Source organism: Scyliorhinus torazame, chromosome 22 (assembly GCF_047496885.1).
Source record: "Scyliorhinus torazame isolate Kashiwa2021f chromosome 22, sScyTor2.1, whole genome shotgun sequence".
NCBI classification, from domain to species: Eukaryota; Metazoa; Chordata; class Chondrichthyes; order Carcharhiniformes; family Scyliorhinidae; genus Scyliorhinus; species Scyliorhinus torazame.
Window position 1 is genome coordinate 108,899,483 of NC_092728.1, and position 23,720 is coordinate 108,923,202.

Genomic DNA, 23,720 nt, shown 5'->3' on the forward strand with positions numbered 1-23,720 from the left:
TTGTACACAATCCCAGTGGATCAAACCACTTCCCATTCACTCCCATTGTACATAATCCCAATGGATCAAACTCTTCCCATTCACTCCCATTGTTCACAATCCCAATGGATCAAACCCCTTCCCATTCACTCCCATTGTACGCAATCCTAATGGATCAAACCTCTTCCCATTCACTCCCATTGTTCACAATCCCAATGGATCAAACTCTTCCCATTCACTCCCATTGTACACAATCCCAATGGATCAAACTCTTCCCATTCACTCCCACTGTACACAATCCCAATAGATCAAACCACTTCCCATTCATTCCCATTTGACAGAATTCCTCACCCAAAGCATAGAGCAGCAGTGTTCCACAAACAAGCATGATCTGGGGTCCAACTCCCAATCTTCCTCTCAGTTTGGCCACTGATATCTCTGAAATATAAACCTCGACAGAGAAATGGAACACGTTACAATTGGTTGGACACTGAGAGGTGAGAGGTGAGAGCGTGCACTGAGATGAGGGCAAACTGATAGCGAACCCTGACCCAGCCAAAGTGATGGACATCACGGGCGGGATTGTCTAATCCCGCAGCAGAGCGTCCACGCCATCGTAAACACCATCGCGTTTTACGACGGTGTAAACGTGCCGACCCCAGGACTAATTCTGGTCCCTATAGGGGGCCAGCGCGGCACTGGAGCGGTTATCGCCGCTCCCGGCACGAACTGGTACCCGCGCCGGCACCAACGCGCGCATGCGCAGGACTGCAGGGGCCGGTGCGTAGGAAAGCAGGCCCCCAGCAAGAGAGGCCGGCCAGCCAATCAGTGAGTCCCGATCGTGGGCCAGGCCACATCATGGGCTCCCCCCCGGGGTCGGGCCCCCCCCCCCAAGCTGCCCCCCGACCCCCCCCCCCCCCCCCCCCCCCACCCCCACCCCCGACCCTTCCACGCCGGGTTCCCGCCGGCTGAGAGCGGGTGTGGACGGTGCCGGCCGGACTCGGCTTTTTCACGACGGCCGCTCGGCCCATCCCGGGCCGAGAATTGGTGGGACGGCCGCACCGACCACGGCAGCACAGGTCCTCCGCTCCGCAGCTCACGGAGATCTGGGCTGAGATATCAGATTGAAATCACGGATATCTGCTGCCCCGTCGTATACCAACACTTCGAATGTTGCGTGTCCCATTTGGCTCAGTGGAAAACACACTCGTCCGTGAGACGGAAAACCCGGGGTTAGAGTTCACACTCTAGACAGTACAACACAAAATCCAACCTGACACTCTCAGTGCAGCAGGAGGAAGGCGCAGCTCTCCCTCAGTACTGACCCTCTGACAGTGCGGCACTCCCTCAGTACTGACCCTCTGACAGTGCAGCTCTCCCTCAGTACTGACCCTCTGACAGTGCAGCACTCACTCAGTACTGACCCTCTGACAGTGCGGCACTCCCTCAGTACTGACCCTCTGACAGTGCGGCTCTCCCTCAGTACTGACCCTCTGACAGTGCGGCACTCCCTCAGTACTGACCCTCTGACAGTGCAGCTCTCCCTCAGTACTGACCCTCTGACAGTGCGGCACTCCCTCAGTACTGACCCTCTGACAGTGCAGCTCTCCCTCAGTACTGACCCTCTGACAGTGCGGCTCTCCCTCAGTACTGACCCTCTGACAGTGCAGCTCTCCCCCAGTACTGACCCTCTGACAGTGCAGCACTCCCTCTGTACTGACCCTCTGACAGTGCGGCACTCCCTCAGTACTGACCCTCTGACAGTGCAGCTCTCCCTCAGTACTGACCCTCTGACAGTGCGGCACTCCCTCAGTACTGACCCTCTGACAGTGCAGCTCTCCCTCAGTACTGACCCTCTGACAGTGCAGCTCTCCCTCAGTACTGACCCTCTGACAGTGCAGCTCTCCCTCAGTACTGACCCTCTGACAGTGTGGCACTCCCTCTGTACTGACCCTCTGACAGTGCGGCACTCCCTCAGTACAGACCCTCTGACAGTGCAGCACTCCCCCAGTACTGACCCTCTGACAGTGCAGCACTCCCTCTGTACTGACCCTCTGACAGTGCGGCACTCCCTCAGTACTGACCCTCTGACAGTGCGGCACTCCCTCAGTACTGACCCTCTGACAGTGCAGCTCTCCCTCAGTACTGACCCTCTGACAGTGCAGCTCTCCCTCAGTACTGACCCTCTGACAGTGCAGCTCTCCCTCAGTACTGACCCTCTGACAGTGTGGCACTCCCTCTGTACTGACCCTCTGACAGTGCGGCACTCCCTCAGTACAGACCCTCTGACAGTGCAGCACTCCCCCAGTACTGACCCTCTGACAGTGCAGCACTCCCTCTGTACTGACCCTCTGACAGTGCGGCACTCCCTCAGTATTGACCCTCTGACCGTGCGGCACTCCCTCAGTACTGACCCTCTGACAGTGCAGCTTTCCCTCAGTACTGACCCACTGACAGTGCAGCTCTCCCTCAGTACTGACCCTCTGACAGTGCGGCACTCCCTCAGTACTGACCCTCTGACAGTGCGGCACTCCCTCAGTACTGACCCTCTGACAGTGCAGCTCTCCCTCAGTACTGACCCTCTGACAGTGCAGCTCTCCCTCAGTACTGACCCTCTGACAGTGCGGCACTCCCTCAGTACTGACCCTCTGACAGTGCGGCACTCCCTCAGTACTGACCCTCTGACAGTGCAGCACTCCCTCAGTACTGACCCTCTGACAGTGCGGCGCTCCCTCAGTACTGACCCTCTGACAGTGCAGCACTCCCCCAGTACTGACCCTCTGACAGTGCAGCACTCCCTCTGTACTGACCCTCTGACAGTGCGGCACTCCCTCAGTATTGACCCTCTGACCGTGCGGCACTCCCTCAGCACTGACCCTCTGACAGTGCGGCACTCCCTCAGTACTGACCCTCTGACAGTGCGGCACTCCCTCAGTACTGACCCTCTGACAGTGCGGCACTCCCTCAGTACTGACCCTCTAACAGTGCGGCACTCCCTCAGTACTGACCCTCTGACAGTGCAGCACTCCCTCAGTACTGACCCTCTGACAGTGCGGCACTCCCTCAATACTGACCCTCTGACAGTGCAACACTCCCTCAGTACTGACCCTCTGACAGTGCAGCACTCCCTCAGTACTGACCCTCTGACAGTGCGGCACTCCCTCAGTACTGACCCTCTGACAGTGCAGCATTCCCTCAGTACTGACCCTCTGACAGTGCGGCACTCCCTCAGTACTGACCCTCTGACAGTGCGGCACTCCCTCAGTACTGACCCTCTGACCGTGCTGCACTCCCTCAGCACTGACCCTCTGACAGTGCAGCACTCCCTCAGTACTGACCCTCTGACAGTGCGGCACTCCCTCAGTACTGACCCTCTGACAGTGCAGCACTCCCTCAGTACTGAGCCTCTGACAGTGCGGCACTCCCTCAATACTGACCCTCTGACAGTGCGGCACTCCCTCAGTACTGACCCTCTGACAGTGCAGCACTCCCTCAGTACTGACCCTCTGACAGTGCAGCACTCCCTCAGTACTGACCCTCTGACAGTGCAGCACTCCCTCAGTACTGACCCTCTGACAGTGCGGCACTCCCTCAGTACTGACCCTCTGACAGTGCAGCACTCCCTCAGTACTGACCCTCTGACAGTGCAGCACTCCCTCAGTACTGACCCTCTGACAGTGCAGCACTCCCTCAGTACTGGCCCTCTGACAGTGCGGCACTCCCTCAGTAATGACCCTCCGACAGTGCGGCACTCCCTCAGTACTGACCCTCTGACAGTGCGGGACTCCCTCAGTACTGACCCTCTGACAGTGCAGACTCCCTCAGTACTGACCCTCTGACAGTGCAACACTCCCTCAGTACTGACCCTCTGACAGTACGGCACTCCCTCAATACTGACCCTCTGACAGTGCAGCACTCCCTCAGTACTGACCCTCTGACAGTGCGGCACTCCCTCAGTACTGACCCTCTGACAGTGCAGCACTCCCTCAGTACTGATCCTCTGAAACTGCGGCACTCCCTCAGTACTGACCCTCTGACAGTGCAGCACTCCCTCAGTACTGACACTCTGACAGTGCGGCACTCCCTCAGTACTGACCCTCTGACAGTGCAGCACCCCCTCAGTACTGACCCTCTGACAGTGCAGCACTCCCTCAGTACTGACCCTCTGACAGTGCGGCACTCCCTCAGTACTGACCCTCTGACAGGGCAGCACTCCCTCAGTACTGACCCTCTGACAGTGCGGCACTCCCTCAGTACTGACCCTCTGACAGTGCGGCACTCCCTCAGTACTGACCCTCTGACAGTTCGTCACTCCCTCTGTACTGACCCTCTGACAGTGCAGCACTCCCTCAGTACTGACCCTCTGACACTGCGGCTTTCCCTCAGTACTGACCCTCTGACAGTGCAGCACTCCCTCAGTACTGCCCTCTGACACTGCAGCACTCCCTCAGTACTGACCCTCTGACAGTGCGGCACGCCCTCAGTACTGACCTTCTGACAGTGCGGCACTCCCTCAGTACTGACCCTCTGACACTGCGGCACTCCCTCAGTACTGACCCTCTGACAGTGCGGCACGCCCTCAGTACTGACCCTCTGACAGTGCGGCACTCCCTCAGTACTGACCCTCTGACAGTGCAGCACTCCCTCAGTACTGACCCTCTGACAGTGCGGCACTCCCTCAATACTGACCCTCTGACAGTGCAGCACTTCCTCAGTACTGACCCTCTGACAGTGCAGCACTCCCTCAGTACTGACCCTCTGACAGTGCGGCACTCCCTCAGTACTGACCCTCTGCAGCACTCCCTCAGTACTGACCCTCTGACAGTGCAGCACTCCCTCAGTACTGACCCTCTGACAGTGCAGCACTCCCTCAGTACTGACCCTCTGACAGTGCGGCACTCCCTCAGTATTGACCCTCTGACAGTGCAGCACTCCCTCAGTACTGACCCTCTGACAGTGCGACACTCCCTCAGTACTGACCCTCTGACAGTGCGGCACTCCCTCAGTACTGACCCTCTGACAGTGCGGCGCTCCCTCTGTACTGACCCTCTGACAGTGCGGCACTCCCTCAGTCCTGACCCTTTGACAGTGCAGCACTCCCTCAGTACTGACCCTCTGACAGTGAGGCACTCCCTCAGTACTGACCCTCTGACAGTGCGGCACTCCCTCAGTACTGACCCTCTGACAGTGCGGCACTCCCTCAGTCCTGACCCTCTGACAGTGCTGCACTCCCTCAGTACTGACCCTCTGACAGTGCGGCACTCCCTCAGTACTGACCCTCTGACAGTGCGGCACTCCCTCAGTACTGACCCTCTGACAGTTCGTCACTCCCTCAGTACTGACCCTCTGACAGTGCAGCACTCCCTCAGTACTGACCCTCTGACAGTGCAGCACTCCCTCAGTACTGACCCTCTGACAGTGCGGCACTCCCTCAATACTGACCCTCTGACAGTTCGTCACTCCCTCAGTACTGACCCTCTGACAGTGCAGCACTCCCTCAGTACTGACCCTCTGACAGTACGGCACTCCCTCAATACTGACCCTCTGACAGTGCAGCACTCCCTCAGTACTGACCCTCTGACAGTGCGGCACTCCCTCAGTACTGACCCTCTGACAGTGCAGCACTCCCTCAGTACTGATCCTCTGAAACTGCGGCACTCCCTCAGTACTGACCCTCTGACAGTGCAGCACTCCCTCAGTACTGACACTCTGACAGTGCGGCACTCCCTCAGTACTGACCCTCTGACAGTGCAGCACCCCCTCAGTACTGACCCTCTGACAGTGCAGCACTCCCTCAGTACTGACCCTCTGACAGTGCGGCACTCCCTCAGTACTGACCCTCTGACAGGGCAGCACTCCCTCAGTACTGACCCTCTGACAGTGCGGCACTCCCTCAGTACTGACCCTCTGACAGTGCGGCACTCCCTCAGTACTGACCCTCTGACAGTTCGTCACTCCCTCTGTACTGACCCTCTGACAGTGCAGCACTCCCTCAGTACTGACCCTCTGACACTGCGGCTTTCCCTCAGTACTGACCCTCTGACAGTGCAGCACTCCCTCAGTACTGCCCTCTGACACTGCAGCACTCCCTCAGTACTGACCCTCTGACAGTGCGGCACGCCCTCAGTACTGACCTTCTGACAGTGCGGCACTCCCTCAGTACTGAGCCTCTGACACTGCGGCACTCCCTCAGTACTGACCCTCTGACAGTGCGGCACGCCCTCAGTACTGACCCTCTGACAGTGCGGCACTCCCTCAGTACTGACCCTCTGACAGTGCAGCACTCCCTCAGTACTGACCCTCTGACAGTGCGGCACTCCCTCAATACTGACCCTCTGACAGTGCAGCACTTCCTCAGTACTGACCCTCTGACAGTGCAGCACTCCCTCAGTACTGACCCTCTGACAGTGCGGCACTCCCTCAGTACTGACCCTCTGCAGCACTCCCTCAGTACTGACCCTCTGACAGTGCAGCACTCCCTCAGTACTGACCCTCTGACAGTGCAGCACTCCCTCAGTACTGACCCTCTGACAGTGCAGCACTCCCTCAGTACTGACCCTCTGACAGTGCAGCACTCCCTCAGTACTGACCCTCTGACAGTGCGACACTCCCTCAGTACTGACCCTCTGACAGTGCGGCACTCCCTCAGTACTGACCCTCTGACAGTGCGGCGCTCCCTCTGTACTGACCCTCTGACAGTGCGGCACTCCCTCAGTCCTGACCCTTTGACAGTGCAGCACTCCCTCAGTACTGACCCTTTGACAGTGAGGCACTCCCTCAGTACTGACCCTCTGACAGTGCGGCACTCCCTCAGTACTGACCCTCTGACAGTGCGGCACTCCCTCAGTCCTGACCCTCTGACAGTGCTGCACTCCCTCAGTACTGACCCTCTGACAGTGCGGCACTCCCTCAGTACTGACCCTCTGACAGTGCGGCACTCCCTCAGTACTGACCCTCTGACAGTTCGTCACTCCCTCAGTACTGACCCTCTGACAGTGCAGCACTCCCTCAGTACTGACCCTCTGACAGTGCAGCACTCCCTCAGTACTGACCCTCTGACAGTGCGGCACTCCCTCAATACTGACCCTCTGACAGTGCGGCACTCCCTCAGTACTGACCCTCTGACAGTGCAGCACTCCCTCAGTACTGACCCTCTGACAGTGCGGCACTCCCTCAGTACTGACCCTCTGACAGTGCGGCACTCCCTCAGTACTGACCCTCTGACAGTTCGTCACTCCCTCTGTACTGACCCTCTGACAGTGCAGCACTCCCTCAGTACTGACCCTCTGACACTGCGGCACTCCCTCAGTACTGACCCTCTGACAGTGCAGCACTCCCTCAGTACTGACCCTCTGACACTGCGGCACTCCCTCAGTACTGACCCTCTGACAGTGCGGCACGCCCTCAGTACTGACCCTCTGACAGTGCGGCACTCCCTCAGTACTGACCCTCTGACAGTGCGGCACTCCCTCAGTACTGACCCTCTGACACTGCGGCACTCCCTCAGTACTGACCCTCTGACAGTGCGGCACGCCCTCAGTACTGACCCTCTGACAGTGCGGCACTCCCTCAGTACTGACCCTCTGACAGTGCGGCACTCCCTGAGTACTGACCCTCTGACAGTGCGGCACTCCCTCAGTACTGACCCTCTGACACTGCGGCACTCCCTCAGTACTGACCCTCTGACAGTGCGGCACGCCCTCAGTACTGACCCTCTGACAGTGCAGCACTCCCTCAGTACTGACCCTCTGACAGTGCGGCACTCCCTCAGTACTGACCCTCTCTGTTTTCAGCCTCAGTCTTGTTTCTCTGTGATACTAACGTCGTGGCTTCTTATTCTCAGTAAGAAGTTTTACAACACCAGGTTAAAGTCCAACAGGTTTGTTTCGATGTCACTAGCTTTCGGAGCGCTGCTCCTTCCTCAGGTGAATCAAGAGGTAGGTTCCGGAATCATTCATATAGACAAAGTCAAAAATGCCAGACAATACATTGAATGGGAGTCTTTGCAGGTAATTAAGTCTTTACAGGTCCAAACTTAATTTACTGGTAAAGACTTAATCACCTGCAAAGACTCCCATTCAATGTATTGTCTGGCATTTTTGACTTTGTCTATATGTATGATTCTGGAACCTACCTCTTCATTCACCTGAGGAAGGAGCAGCGCTCCGAAAGCTAGTGATTCAAAACAAACCTGTTGGACTTTAACCTGGTGTTGTAAAACTTCTTACTGCGCTCACCCCAGTCCAACGCCGGCATCTCTACATCACAGCTTCTTGTTCTCAGCAAGGGGTGAATTTCCATAGGAGCTGAGAAAAATCCAACCCCTCCCCTGCCAGAATGCATAGTCTCGCTTTCAGCCTTGCCGATATCACATCTTACCGGAATGGCAGCAGACACCATTCCTGCAGCGATCCCAGTCAAGGCTCGGCCAACGTCCAACATCCACACGTACTGGGCACTTCCCATGATGGCAAATCCAAAAACGGACGGCACACCGGACACCATGATGGTCAGTTTCCGGCCTAGCAAGTCATTCAGGAGCATGGTGCTCAGGCCGCCCAAACCCACTCCCAGGGTGAAGATAGACTGAAAAACAATCAGATGGCACACAGTCAGACAGCCAAGGGGATAGCTCACAGTCAGACAGCCAATGGGATAGCTCACAGTCAGACAGCCAATGGGATAGCTCACAGTCAGACAGCCAATGCAATAGCTCACAGTCAGACAGCCAATGGGATAGCTCACAGTCAGACAGCCAATGGGATAGTTCACAGTCAGACACCCAATGGGATAGTTCACAGTCAGACAGCCAAGGGGATAGCTCACAGTCAGACAGCCAATGGGATAGTTCACAGTCAGACAGCCAATGCAATAGCTCACAGTCAGACAGCCAATGGGATAGTTCACAGTCAGGCAGCCAATGGGATAGTTCACAGTCAGGCAGCCAATGGGATAGTTCACAGTCAGGCAGCCAATGGGATAGTTCACAGTCAGGCAGCCAATGGGATAGTTCACAGTCAGACAGCCAATGGGATAGTTCACAGTCAGGCAGCCAATGGGATAGTTCACAGTCAGGCAGCCAATGGGATAGTTCACAGTCAGGCAGCCAATGGGATAGTTCACAGTCAGGCAGCCAATGGGATAGTTCACAGTCAGGCAGCCAATGGGATAGTTCACAGTCAGGCAGCCAATGGGATAGTTCACAGTCAGGCAGCCAATGGGATAGTTCACAGTCAGACACCCAATGGGATAGTTCACAGTCAGACAGCCAAGGGGATAGCTCACAGTCAAACAGCCAATGGAATAGCTCACAGTCAGACAGCCAATGGGTTAGTTCACAGTCAGACAGCCAATGGGATAGTTCACAGTCAGACAGCCAATGGAATAGCTCACAGTCAGACACCCAATGGGATAGTTCACAGTCAGACAGCCAAGGGGATAGCTCACAGTCAAACAGCCAATGGAATAGCTCACAGTCAGACAGCCAATGGGATAGTTCACAGTCAGACACCCAATGGGATAGTTCACAGTCAGACACCCAAGGGGATAGCTCACAGTCAGACACCCAATGGGATAGTTCACAGTCAGACAGCCAATGGAATAGCTCACAGTCAGACAGCCAATGGGATAGTTCACAGTCAGACACCCAATGGTATAGTTCACAGTCAGACACCTAAGGGGATAGCTCACAGTCAGACACCCAATGGGATAGTTCACAGTCAGACAGCCAATGGAATAGCTCACAGTCAGACAGCCAATGGGATAGTTCATAGTCAGACAGCCAATGGGATAGCTCACAGTCAGACAGCCAATGGGATAGTTCACAGTCAGACAGCCAAGGGGATAGCTCACAGTCAAACAGCCAATGGAATAGCTCACAGTCAGACAGCCAATGGGATAGTTCATAGTCAGACAGCCAATGGAATAGCTCACAGTCAGATAGCTAATGGGATAGTTCACAGTCAGACAGCCAATGAAATGAAAAAATGAAATGAAAATCGCTTATTGTCACAAGTAGGCTTCAATGAAGTTACTGTGAAAAGCCCCTAGTCGCCACATTTCGGCGCCTGTTCGGGGAGGCTGGTACGGGAATTGAACCGTGCTGCTGGCCTGTTTGGTCTGCTTTAAAGGCCAGCGATTTAGCCCTGTGCTAAACCAGGCCCTAGAGATGGCACACAGTCAGACAGCCAAGGGAATAGCTCACAGTCAGACAGTCAATTAAATAGCTCACAGTCAGACAGCCAATGGGATAGCTCACAGTCAGACAGCCAAGGGGATAGCTCACAGTCAGACAGCCAATGGGATAGCTCACAGTCAGACAGCCAATGGGATAGCTCACAGTCAGACAGCCAATGGGATAGCTCACAGTCAGACAGCCAAGGGGATAGCTCACAGTCAGACAGCCAATGGGATAGCTCACAGTCAGACAGCCAATGGGATAGCTCACAGTCAGACAGCCAAGGGGATAGCTCACAGTCAGACAGCCAAGGGGATAGCTCACAGTCAGACAGCCAATGGGATAGCTCACAGTCAGACAGCCAAGGGGATAGCTCACAGTCAGACAGCCAAGGGGATAGCTCACAGTCAGACAGCCAAGGGGATAGCTCACAGTCAGACAGCCAATGGGGTAGCTCACAGTCAGACAGCCAATGGGATAGATCACAGTCAGATAGCCAAGGGGATAGCTCACAGTCAGACAGCCAAGGGGATAGCTCACAGTCAAAGAGCCAATGGAATAGCTCACAGTCAGACAGCCAATGAGATGGCACATAGTCAGACAACCAAGGGATAGCTCACAGTCTGATAGCCAATGAGATGGCTCGCAGTCTGACTGTCGAAATAAACTTGTGAACGGAAACATGTCAAGGGGCTGTTGTGAAACAGTGGGTGGGGATTTCACTAAAAATAGACAAATCTTTCAAAGAGTTGGTGCGCACAAGGTCATTCTGATGCTTATTTTTTTCTGCTCAATAAGAGGGTGTCAGTGTTATATTAGCATTGACAGTACATAGTAAAGATCCCGTTACCCTGTCCCCATCAAACACTCCCAGGACAGGTACAGCACGGGGTTAGATACAGAGTAAAGCTCCCTCGACACTGTCCCCATCAAACACTCCCAGGACAGGTACAGCATGGGGTTAGATACAGAGTAAAGCTCCCTCTACACTGTCCCCATCAAACACTCCCAGGACAGGTACAGCACGGGGTTAGATACAGAGTAAAGCTCCCTCCACACTGTCCCCATCAAACATTCCCAGGACAGGTACAGCACGGGGTTAGATACAGAGTAAAGCTCACTCTATGCTGTCCCCATCAAACACTCCCAGGACAGGTACAGCACGGGGTTAGATAGAGAGTAAAGCTCCCTCGACACTGTCCCCATCAAACACTCCCAGGACAGGTACAGCACGGGGTTAGATACAGAGTAAAGCTCCCTCTACACTGTCCCCATCAAACACTCCCAGGACAGGTACAGCACGGAGTTAGATACAGAGTAAAGCTCCCTCTGCACTGTCCCCATCAAACACTCCCAGGACAGGTACAGCACGGAGTTAGATACAGAGTAAAGCTCCCTCTGCACTGTCTCCATCAAACACTCCCAGGACAGGTACAGCACGGAGTTAGATACAGAGTAAAGCTCCCTCTGCACTGTCCCCATCAAACACTCCCAGGACAGGTACAGCACGGGGTTAGATACAGAGTAAAGCTCCCTCTACACAGTCCCCATCAAACACTCCCAGGACAGGTACAACACGGGGTTAGATACAGAGTAAAGCTCCCTCTACACTGTCCCCATCAAACACTCCCAGGACAGGTACAGCACGGGGTTAGATACAGAGTAAAGCTCCCTCTACACTGTCCCCATCAAACACTCCCAGGACAGGTACAGCACGGGGTTAGATACAGAGTAAAGCTCCCTCTACACTGTCCCCATCAAACACTCCCAGGACAGGTACAGCACGGGGTTAGATACAGAGTAAAGCTCCCTCTACACTGTCCCCATCAAACACTCCCAGGACAGGTACAGCACGGGGTTAGATACAGAGTAAAGCTCCCTCTACACTGTCCCCATCAAACACTCCCAGGACAGGTACAGCACGGGGTTAGATACAGAATAAAGCTCCCTCTACCACTGTCCCCATCAAACACTCCTAGGACAGGTACAGCACGGGGTTAGATACAGAGTAAAGCTCCCTCTACACTGTCCCCATCAAACACTCCCAGGACAGGTACAGCACGGGGTTTGATACAGAGTAAAGCTCCCTCTACACTGTCCCCATCAAACACTCCCAGGACAGGTACAGCACGGGGTTAGATACAGAGTAAAGCTCCCTCCACACTGACACCATCAAACACTCCCAGAACAGGTACAGCACGGGGTTAGATACAGAGTAAAGCTCCCTCTACACTGTCCCCATCAAACACTCCCAGGGCAGGTACAGCACGGGGTTAGATACAGAGTAAAGCTCCCTCTACACTGACACCATCAAACACTCCCAGGACAGGTACAGCACGGGGTTAGATCCAGAGTAAAGCTCCCTCTACACTGTCCCCATCAAACACTCCTAGGACAGGTACAGCACGGGGTTAGATACAGAGTAAAGCTCCCTCTACACTGTCCCCATCAAACACTCCCAGGACAGGTACAGCACGGGGTTAGATACAGAATAAAGCTCCCTCTACACTGTCCCCATCAAACACTCCTAGGACAGGTACAGCACGGGGTTAGATACAGAGTAAAGCTCCCTCTACACTGTCCCCATCAAACACTCCCAGGACAGGTACAGCACGGGGTTTGATACAGAGTAAAGCTCCCTCTACACTGTCCCCATCAAACACTCCCAGGACAGGTACAGCACGGGGTTAGATACAGAGTAAAGCTCCCTCCACACTGACACCATCAAACACTCCCAGAACAGGTACAGCACGGGGTTAGATACAGAGTAAAGCTCCCTCCACACTGACACCATCAAACACTCCCAGGACAGGTACAGCACGGGGTTAGATACAGAGTAAAGCTCCCTCTACACTGTCCCCATCAAACACTCCCAGGACAGGTACAGCACGGGGTTAGATACAGAGTAAAGCTCCCTCTGCGCTGTCCCCATCAAACATTCCCAGGACAGGTACAGCACGGGGTTAGATACAGAGTAAAGCTCCCTCTGCACTGTCCCTCTAACTAGTTTATTCCTTATCCTTTGCTTACCTGAAACCAGGAAGCTTTCTCATCATCCATTCGAAGATTTGGGTCAGAAGACTGTTGCAATTCTGGGACTACAGGTGAAGTGTAGACCAGTGCGTATCCAAAGCTCAGATTTCCCAAGGTAGCAGTGGACACAGCCAGGTACAGCCACCAGTGTTGGACTTTCCTGGAAGACAAACCCACTTTGAAGCCTTTAATCTGCAATGACTTGTTATTTTTAAAAATAAATTTTATGTACCCAATTCTTTTTTTCCAATTAAGGGGCAATTTAGCGTGGCCAATCTACCGACCCTGCACATCCCTCGGTTGTGGGGGTGAGAGCCCCGCAGACACGGGGAGAATGTGCAAACTCCACACGGTCAGTGACCGGGGTTGGGATCGAACCTGGGACCTCGGTGCCGTGAGGCACCTGTGCTAACCACTGTGCCATCTTTGATCTGCAATGGCAACAGCCGGCTGCCCAGTCCCGTCGATCTATCACCACATTCACAGCACACAAACAGGCCATTCAGCCCCACTGCTCTCTCCACATTCTCCCCACTCCCTGTGGGAGAGAGTCCCACATTCTCCCCACTCCCTGTGGGAGCGACTTCCATATTCTCCCCACTCCCTGTGAGAGCGAGTCCCACACTCTCCCCACTCCCTGTGGGAGCGAGTCCCACATTCTCCCCACTCCCTGTGGGAGCGAGTCCCACATTCTCCCCACTCCCTGTGGGAGCGACTTCCATATTCTCCCCACTCCCTGTGGGAGCGAGACCCACATTCTCCCCACTCCCTGTGGGAGTGAGTCCCACAATCTCCCCACTCCCTGTGGGAGCGACTTCCACATTCTCCCCACTCTCTGGGTAAAGACATTGGGCAGGAGTCTGCGAAAACCAGCGGGGCGGGCTACTCCGACGTGAAGGAGTGGCCAGATCTCCCCCCCCCCCGCCCGCCCCGGGGCCAGATCCCCCCGCGCTCCTCCCGGGGCCAAATCCCCCCCCCCCCCCACCGGGGCCAGATCCCCCCCCCCGGAGCCAGATCCCCCCGCGCCCCCCCCGAGGACCCTGGAGTCCGCCCGCAGAGCCAGGTCCCGCCAGTAAGTACCTGTTGTAATTCACGCCTGCGGGACCCGCCGTATACGGGCGGCCGCTCAGCCCATCGCAGGCCGGAGAATCGCCGCGGAGGCCGCTGGTAGCGGCCGCCGACCAGCACGCCGCAATTCCCGCCCCCGCCAAATCCCTGCCGCTGGAGAATTCGGCAGCTGGCGGGGGCGGGATTCACGACGCACCCCGGCGATTCTCCGACCCGGCGGGGGGGGAGTCGGAGAATCCCACCCATTTTGCCTGAATTCCCCTTTGGAATTTTTTGGGGTTTATTTTAGGTTGATGACCCTCTAGTTTTTGTCTTGTTGACGAGCAGGCCAATCTGGCTGTTAAATGAGGGACATTATGGAATTTACATGCATTTCAGTGCCTGGTTTTTAAGTTTAATATAGTTGTTATTAACATTAAGATGCTGCCCCTGACCTCCCTGCTAACTCCTGAATTGTTTGTCGACTTTGGTTACTACAGAATTGTTACATTTGTCTGTTTTCAATTTGATTATTTAATCTATTGTGATTTTTTATGTAAGTTGCACAGCAAGTTTGCCTTTGGGCTGTGAACAGAATAACATGATTATTATCAGTTGAAACATCTTTTCTGCATCCATCCGGTTTAATCCTTTCATATTCGGAAAGACCTTGATCGGTTCGCCCCTCCGCCATCTCTTTTCCAGAGAAAAGAGCCCCAATCTGCACAGACTTCCCTGTTCGATAGAACCTCCCAGTTCTGGTATCGTTCCAGCAAATCTTTTTTTGCACCTTCTGCAATATAATTTTTCCTACAGAGAAGGACTGGGCCTGTACACAGTGCTCCGAGTGTGGTCTAACCAAGGTTGTGGAGAAGTTTAATATCATTTCTCTGCTTTTCAATTCCATTGCTCGGCAAATGAATCCCAGCGTTTGCTAATTGCTTATTTCTGACCTTGTTAACCTGTGTGACCAATCTTCGTGATTTGTGTATCTGTCTCCCGGATCCTCTGGTCCCATTTCGACTCAGAATTTCCAGGGAAGGGGCAGCACAGTAGCGCAGTGGTTAGCACTGCTGCCTCACAGCGCCGAGGTCCCAGGTTCGATCCTGACTCTGGGTCGCTGTCCGTGTGAAATTTGCACATTTTCCCCGTGCCTGCGTGGGTATCGCTCCCACAACCCAAAGACGTGCAGGGTAGGTGGATTGACCACACTAAATTGCCCCTCAATTGGAAAGAAATAATTGGGTAGTTTAAATTTATATAAAAAAAGAATTTCCGGGGAATATGGGACACCCTCCTTCTTATTCTTCCAATCAAAATGTACCGTCTCACACTGATTCATCTGGAAGTTGAATTGGCAATTCCTTGTCTTTCCTGAATATTCTGCTAATATTCTAACCTGGAAAATCATGGGCGAAATTCTCCGTTATCGGCGGAAAGTCCGCCGATCGGCGCAAAAAACGGCGCAAATCCCACTTGCGTCACGTCATAAAAATGGGACGATAGTCTCCGGCCCGAAATGGGCTAGCAGCGACGTAACGGGATCCGCGCTTGCGCAATGGTTCACGCCGTGCAGCGTCATACGCGCCGCACAGCGTGACGGCTCATAAGGCCGCGCAGCTCCCCCCCACCCGACCGGAACACCCGACCGGAACACCCGACTTGATGGCTGGCCGTCGCTCAGCCCCGAGGTTCGAGTCAAGGGATGTGGAGGCGCTCCTGGACGCGGTGGAGCAGAGGAGGGACGCCCTGTATCCCGGGCACGGCCGCAGAGTTGCCCCACGCCACAGCCGGCGTCTGTGGAGGGAGGTGGCAGAGGCCGTCACCGCTGTGGTCCTGACACCACGGACAGGCACCCAGTGCCACAAGAAGGTGAACGACCTCGTCAGAGCAGGCAGGGTGAGCCTCCCCCATATCCCCTCTCCCCATATCCCCCCTCCCTCATATCCCCCCTCCCTATATCCCCCCTCCCCCATATCCCCCCTCCCCCATATCCCCCATATCCCCCTCCCCCATATCCCACATATCCCCCTCCCCCATATCCCCCCCCCATATCCCCCCTCCCCCATATCCCCCCTCCCCTATCCCCCTCCCCCATATCGCCCCTCCCCATATCCCCCCTCCCCCATATCCCCCCTCCCCCATATCCCCCCTCCCACATATCCCCCCCTCCCCCATATCCCCCCTCCCCCATATCCCCCCTCCCCCATATCCCCCCTCCCCCATATCCCCAAGTGAATCCAGCCCTAACCTTAACCTCTGCAATGCACGCGCAACCGATGGCGTGCATTCATATACCTGCCTAACACTGTTGCCTTTTACCCCTGCCACCACCCCCCCCCCCCCCCACAGGAGAAGCGAGCACACAACAATAGGGAGCATGTGAGGACTGGAGGAGGGCCCGCTGATGAGAGGCCACTGACCGTACACGAGGAAAGGGCCCTGGAACTGGCTGGCGGACCTGAGGACCGGGAGGTTGCTGATGCAGAGGTCGGGGGCCCACCAGCAAGTGAGCCACCGACAGCCCGTCCCCATATCCCCCCTCCCCTATATCCCCCTCCCCCGTATCACCTGATCACTGCCTGATGTCTAACCATGCATGCTTCATTGTGTATCGCAGGACCAAACGTCCAGGCACCCATCCCCGCAGAAGCACACCGCCCGCAGGATGCCCCTCGGAGACCACAGGAGACGGAGAGACCCGCACCCTCTAGCATGCGACGCCCGCAGGATGCCCCTCGGAGACCACGGGAGACGGAGAGACCCGGACCCTCCAGCATGCGACGCCCGCAGGGTGCCCCTCGCACACCACGGGAGACGGAGAGACCCGGACCCTCCAGCATGCGACGCCCGCAGGATGCCCCTCGGAGACCACGGGAGACGGAGAGACCCGGACCCTCCAGCATGCGACGCCCTCAGGATGCCCCTCGCACACCACGGGAGACGGAGAGACCCGGACCCTCCAGCATGCGACGCCCGCAGGATGCCCCTCGCACACCACGGGAGACGGAGAGACCCGGACCCTCCAGCATGCGACGCCCGCAGGATGCCCCTCGCACACCACGGGAGACGGAGAGACCTGGAGCAACAGGGAGACGACACCCCCGTCACGTGCGGGAGCGACCACCCAGCGATGAGGGGGGCAGCCACAGGCCCCTGTCACATCCGAGCCAGGACACCACTACCCAGGACACCACTACCCAGGACACCACTACCCAGGACACCACTACCCAGGACGCCCCTACCCGGGACACCACTACCCAGGACACCCCTACCCGGGACAGCACTACCCAGGACACCCCTACCCGGGACAGCACTACCCAGGACACCCCTATCCGGGAAGACGAAATACCAGACAGTGACTCAGAGTGGATGGGTGGAGACGAACCCCCACCCCAAAGTGCCATGGAGTCAGAGTGGGACGAAGAGCACGACACAACGCCACTGCTGTCACCAACACCCTCCACCATCGCAGAAACACTCACCACGGTTGGGCACTTTAGTGATGAGGTGTCTGGTACACTCACTGGTGCGCACAACACAGCCGTCCCGGTACAGCAGGTGGAGGTAGGAGCAGCAGAGGGACCGGGCGGTCGGAGGGCAGCCCAGGCCATGCGAACATCTGCCGCCCAGATGGATCCCCGGTTCTTGCAGTTACCACACCCACACATAGATCCGATGCAACCACCGACCCGGAGACGAGCGAAGAGGGTGACGGGCGGCTTGCGGCGGTCGCAGGTGGAGGAGTCCACCCGCGTCCAGGAGCTGGGAGTGGTCCCGGTCATGCGTGCCACCCAGGCTGACACCGCACGGGTGGCGTCCGCGGTGGAGGCAATGGTTGCGACGGTGTCAGACATGGGGAACGGTTTGCGAGGCCTGGGGCCTTCCGTGCAGGCGGCGTCTGTGGCCCAGGAAATGGCTGCCCTCTCACAGGAGGCCATGAGCCAGTGCCAGCGCCAGATGGCAGAGGCGCTCAACGCCATAGCCCAGTCTCTGCAGGCCATGGCCCAGTCTCAGCAGGCCATGGCCCAGTCTCTGCAGGCCATGGCCCAGTCTCAGCAGGCCATCGCTGAGGGCATCGGCGCCAGTGGCCATGTGCGAGCCGGCGTCGCACTGTCACAGACAGGGTTGGCCAACACCCTGGGCTCCATGGCTGCAAACCTGCAGACCCCTGTCGATACCAGCACGGGCCTCCAGGACTGGCAGCGCCAGATGTCGGGGGGGCGTCGGATGGCCAGTCCGTTCGCATCCCCCACCCATGTAGAGGCCTGGGGGCCATCGGGCACCCCGAGGGAGGAGGAGGTGGTGTGGTCCGTCCCGGCTCCCTCTGTAGGGGAGGTCCCGGTACACCGCGACAACTCGGACTCCCCCCCTTCCGTCCCAGGTGCATCGGGTGGGCAATGGGCAGGACAGGCTGGCAGCTCGCCATCCCAGTCGCCCGGGCCGCAGCCTGGCCCATCTAGGCCAGGACGCCCCAGGAAACGGCCGCCAAAGGGATCCAGTGTCAGAGGGCAGGAATCACAGGAGTCCACCTCCAGTTCTGCTGTACCGTCTGGGGAACCACGTAGAGGTAGTCAAAGGGCCCGTAAGGCCAAACAATTAGACACTGAGTAAGTTGGCACGGGTGCAGGGCACAGATGAGTTTTAGGGGCTAGGGCACGTGCATGAACTCCTTTGGTTATTAAAGTCAATGTTACACCTACCGAAGCTGCCTTTGTGCTCTGTCCAAAGTGTGCGGGCGTGTCATGTACGTTGAGCGCAAGTGTGTGTGTGAGGGGTGGTCTTACCTCAGCCCCAGGTGAGTCTGCCCCCTTCCCCCTGGGCCGCCATCAACATCCCCCGGGCAGAGGACGGGACCGTGCGCTGCAGTGTCACAGCCGCATGCAGGGATGGTCCGGGTGGATGGTGGTACTGTGGCCATGGGTCAGACATAGTCCAACGATGTAGAGCCAGGAGCTCATCACAGGGCTGGTTGTCATCATCCTCCATGGCCTGCGATAGACACGCGTCCACCCGCAACTGTGTGAGCCCGGCCCGTTGTGCCGCCGGTGGATCGGCAATGGGGGGGGGGGGGTGCATGCGGGTGGGGTGGGTGGGGTTGGGGAGGGGGGTGAGGGTGCTGGGTGGGTGGATGGGTGGGGGGTGTGGGTGGTCGGCTGTTGCAATGGTGTGCGGTCTGTGGCCATACTACCCGATTTCCACGCCCATCTAGTCAGTGAAGCGGGCGTCTATCAGTCTGTCCCGTGCCCGCTGGGCCAGCCGGTAACGGTGGACAGCCACCCGCCTGTGTCTACCCCGTCTGCCCTGACCATTGCCCCCATCCCCCTCATCTGGGGAGGACTGTGCCTCTTCCTGCTGCTCCTCCACTCCGCCCTCCTCTGCCTGCGGCACATCGCCCCTCTGCTGGGCTATATTGTGCAGGACGCAGCACACCACAATGATGCGGCCGACCCTATCTGACCGATACTGGAGGGCGCCCCCAGAGAGGTCCAGGCACCTGAAACGCATCTTCAGCACGCCAAAGCACCTCTCGATCACTCCCCTTGTCGCTACATGGGCATCATTGTAGCGGTTCTCCGCCTCATTGCGTGGCCTCCGTATAGGCGTCATCAGCCACGATCGCAATGGGTAGCCCCTGTCGCCCAGCAACCAGCCCCTCAGCCGGGGATGGCGTCCCTCGTACATGCCGGGGATGGATGACCGCGACAACACGAATGAGTCGTGTACACTGCCTGGGTGGCGGGCGCAGACGTGCAGGATCATCATGCGGTGGTCGCAGACCACCTGTACGTTCATCGAAAAGGTCCCCTTCCTATTAGTGAACACGGCCCTGTTATCTGCAGGTGGCCGCACGGCGACGTGCATCCCATCGATCGCGCCCTGGACCATGGGGAACCCGGCAATGGCAGAGAAGCCCACGGCCCGGGCATCTTGGCTGGCCCGGTCCACGGGGAAGCGGATGTAGCGGTGCGCCATGGCATAAAGGCCATCTGTCACTGCCCGGATGCACCGGTGCACCGATGTCTGCGATATGCCGGACAGGTCCCCACTCGGTGCCTGGAATGACCCCGTTGCATAAAAGTTCAGGGCCACCGTAACCTTGACGGACACGGGGAGAGGGTGTCCCCCGCCAGTGCCACGCGGTGACAGGTGTGCCAGCAGGTGGCAGATGTGTGCCACGGTTTCCCGGCTCATCCGGAGTCTCCTCCTGCATTCCCGGTCCGTGAGGTCCTGGTATGACTGCCGGGGCCGGTACACACGGGGCGCCCTCGGGTGCCTCCGTTGCCGTGGGGCCGCTACGCCCTCCTCCCCCTCCTCGTCCTGTCGGTCAGGTGTCCCTCCAGCCTGGGCGGCTGCCGCCTGCCCCTCTGCGGCAGCCTGCGCCGCCTCTCTGGCACGCTCCTCCTCCTCCTCCTCCTCCTCCTCCTCATCCAGGGCAACATAGACATGAGCGGCTGCCACCACGGCGGCCAACATCGCTGGATGATCTGAAAACATGATGGCCTGGTGGGGGGGAGGGGAACGACGACATGTCATCATTGCCCATATCCCCTCCTCCCCCCAGCCAGGTGGCATGGACCGCATGGGTCCAACTGTTGGAGGCTGGCACCTGGCCCGGTGGACCAACTCATTTGCCCTCCCATCACCCTCCTCGGCACGGACCCCCTCCCCAACCTCCACCCCAGCACGGTCCCCCTCCCCAACCTCCACCCCAGCACGGACCCCCCCAACCCCCAACCTCCACCCGAGCACGGACCCCCCCCAACCCCCAACCTCCACCCCGGCACGGACCCCCCCCAACCCCCAACCTCCACCCCAGCACGGACCCCCCTCCCCAACCTCCACCCCAGCACGGACCCCCTCCCCAACCTCCACCCCAGCACGGACCCCCCCCAACCCCCAACCACCACCCGAGCACGGACCCCCCCCAACCCCCAACCTCCACCCCGGCACGGACCCCCCCCAACCCCCAACCTCCACCCCAGCACGGACCCCCCCCAACCCCCAGCCTCCACCCCAGCACGGACCCCCTCCCCAACCTCCACCCCAGCACGGACCCCCCCCAACCCCCAACCTCCACCCCAGCACGGACCCCCCCCAACCCCCAACCTCCACCCCGGCACGGACCCCCCCCAACCCCCAAACTCCACCCCAGCACGGACCCCCTCCCCAACCTCCACCCCAGCACGGACCCCCTCCCCAACGTCCACCCCAGCACGGACCCCCTCCCCAACCTCCACCCCAGCACGGACCCCCTCCCCAACCTCCACCCCAGCACGGACCCCCCCCAACCCCCAACCTCCACCCCAGCACGGACCCCCCCCCAACCCCCAACCTCCACCCCGGCACGGACCCCCCCCAACCCCCAACCTCCACCCCGGCACGGACCCCCCCCAACCCCCAACCTCCACCCCGGCACGGACCCCCCCAACCCCCAACCTCCACCCCAGCACGGACCCCCCCAACCCCCAACCTCCACCCCGGCACGGACCCCCCCCCCAACCCCCAACCTCCACCCCGGCACGGACCCCCTCCCGGCACTCCCCCGGAGCCCAGCCTACTCTAACCACCCCCCCCCCCCCCCCCCCCGCCGCACACACACACACACAAGCCGAGACACACCTCTCCTCACGCATTCAGACTGCGGCCACGCCATCGCCTGCCCAGAGCCAACCCCCCAGGCCGTCACTCACCTTTTGGAGGTTTGATTCACGTCGACGTGAACGGTCATCACGTCGACGGGACTTCGGCCCATCCGGGAGGGAGAATATCGGCAGGCCGAAAATCGGCTGCCTTGCGCAGACCCGTGACATTCTCCGCGGCAGCGGCGCCATTAACGCCCCGCCGACTTTTCTCCCTTCGGAGACTTCGGCGGGGGCGGGGGCGGGATTCACGGCGGCCAACGGCCATTCTCCGACCCAGCGGGGGGTCGGAGAATGACGCCCATATCTCATAGGCAAACTGAGAAAGAACTAGCAATGTTCTCACGCAACCTCGGGACAGTCGTAAGTGCGTTACAGCCAATGACGTCTCTTTTGAGGTAATCAGTGTTTTAATGAAGCAAAGGTAACACACACATTGGAGCACAGCAAGATCCCACAAAAAAACAATATGATCGCGACCAGATAATCAGTTTTGTGGCAACCCACGTTCTGTTTCCCTCTCCACAGATGCCCCCTGACCTCATGAGCACCTCCAGCATTTTCTGAGAGCGGGGGTTCTGATCCCCCAGCGGCAGCAAAATTTTGCCCCAACATCTCCTTCAGTGAATCAGTAACAAATGTCTGTTTCAGAACCCCCCCCCCCCACACCTCGTGAAACACCTTGGGACATATTACCACATTGAGGTAGCTATACAAATGCAATTCATCAAGGAAAAGCAACAAGGCTGGATTAGCTAATTCTAAATCGGGGAACTTGCTGAAGGAAGATTCGAGGAATGTAGACCAAAGGTTGGGGGGAGGGGTAGAGAATGATGAAGTTAGAGAATTTGAAATGGAAAATGGGAGGTAAAGCAACTGAAGAGGAAAGTGCAAGTCTGCGAAGTGTGGCGAAAGTAGCAGAAAACCTCCCTGAGGCAGATCACCTCAATTATTACAGAAATACAAGCTGGACCATTTTACCACAAAATTTCATTTGTTTTTGAAAAGTAATGGTTTTTTTCTTCAAAATGCACTTTTTCATTATTCAAATATCTAAATTTCAGTTCGCAGATCTAAAAGGTTTTTAATTTCTTACCCTGTTTGTGTCTGCTTAGCACCAACATCTTGGAAGGTGTTGTACTGGCGAGGAGTCTGGTTCCTGAGCAGTGGGCTACTCATGATGGACGGAGTAGTGGCTGTTGTATTTGATCAAGCTATCGGTTTTATTCGCTCATCTTCGCCTCTGAACTTCCTCTTCCAGGGGTTTCACCATTTGCAGAAATGAGTCATTTTGACCATTGGTCAGTCAACCAGCTGCCCGTAAATTTTGTACAGAGCTGCTGATCAAGTTGTTCATAAACTTCCTCCAGCCAATGTCTCAACTCTGTCTCTGTGAGAAATGGAAATCCTCAAATCTCCAGTTAATGTGCAGCATTGAAAATTTGATTTTGCGGTGGGAATGTGTTGACTGTGGGGTGTTTAAGATGATTAAATGATTCTATAGGGTAGTCAGAATGAAAATATTTCCTCTGGTGCAGGCTGCGGGGGAGGGGGGCAGGGGTAGCGGTCCAGAATAAAAGGGCAGAACCATAAAATTGAAGCCAGACCATTCGGGGATTCATTGCACCAATTGTTGAAGTCGGTATTGAGTCCAGGAAGCTGCACAGCACCAAAGACAGAAGATGAGGACCTGTTCCTCTAGCTTGGGTGGAGCTCCATTGGGAAACTGAAGCAGGTCGAGGACAGGAAGGTCAGAGTGGGAGCAAGGTGGAGGACGGAAACGAGAGGTAACTGGAAGGTCCGGATCGTGCCTGCGGACTGAGGGGGTGTTCCACAAAGCG

General features: G+C 57.2%; 1 protein-coding gene across 1 annotated transcript in view; it reads right to left on the minus strand.

Annotated features, from left to right (window-relative positions):
- slc2a6 (solute carrier family 2 member 6) overlaps nt 1-23,058 on the minus strand; it is a 49,493-nt gene extending 26,435 nt beyond the window's left edge. Inside the window, 4 exon segments of the mRNA XM_072488917.1 lie at nt 331-430; nt 8,359-8,565; nt 13,187-13,349; nt 22,976-23,058. Coding sequence (XP_072345018.1) covers nt 331-430; nt 8,359-8,565; nt 13,187-13,349; nt 22,976-23,058 — 553 coding nt within the window.
- Between the last annotated feature and the right edge of the window lie 662 nt (nt 23,059-23,720).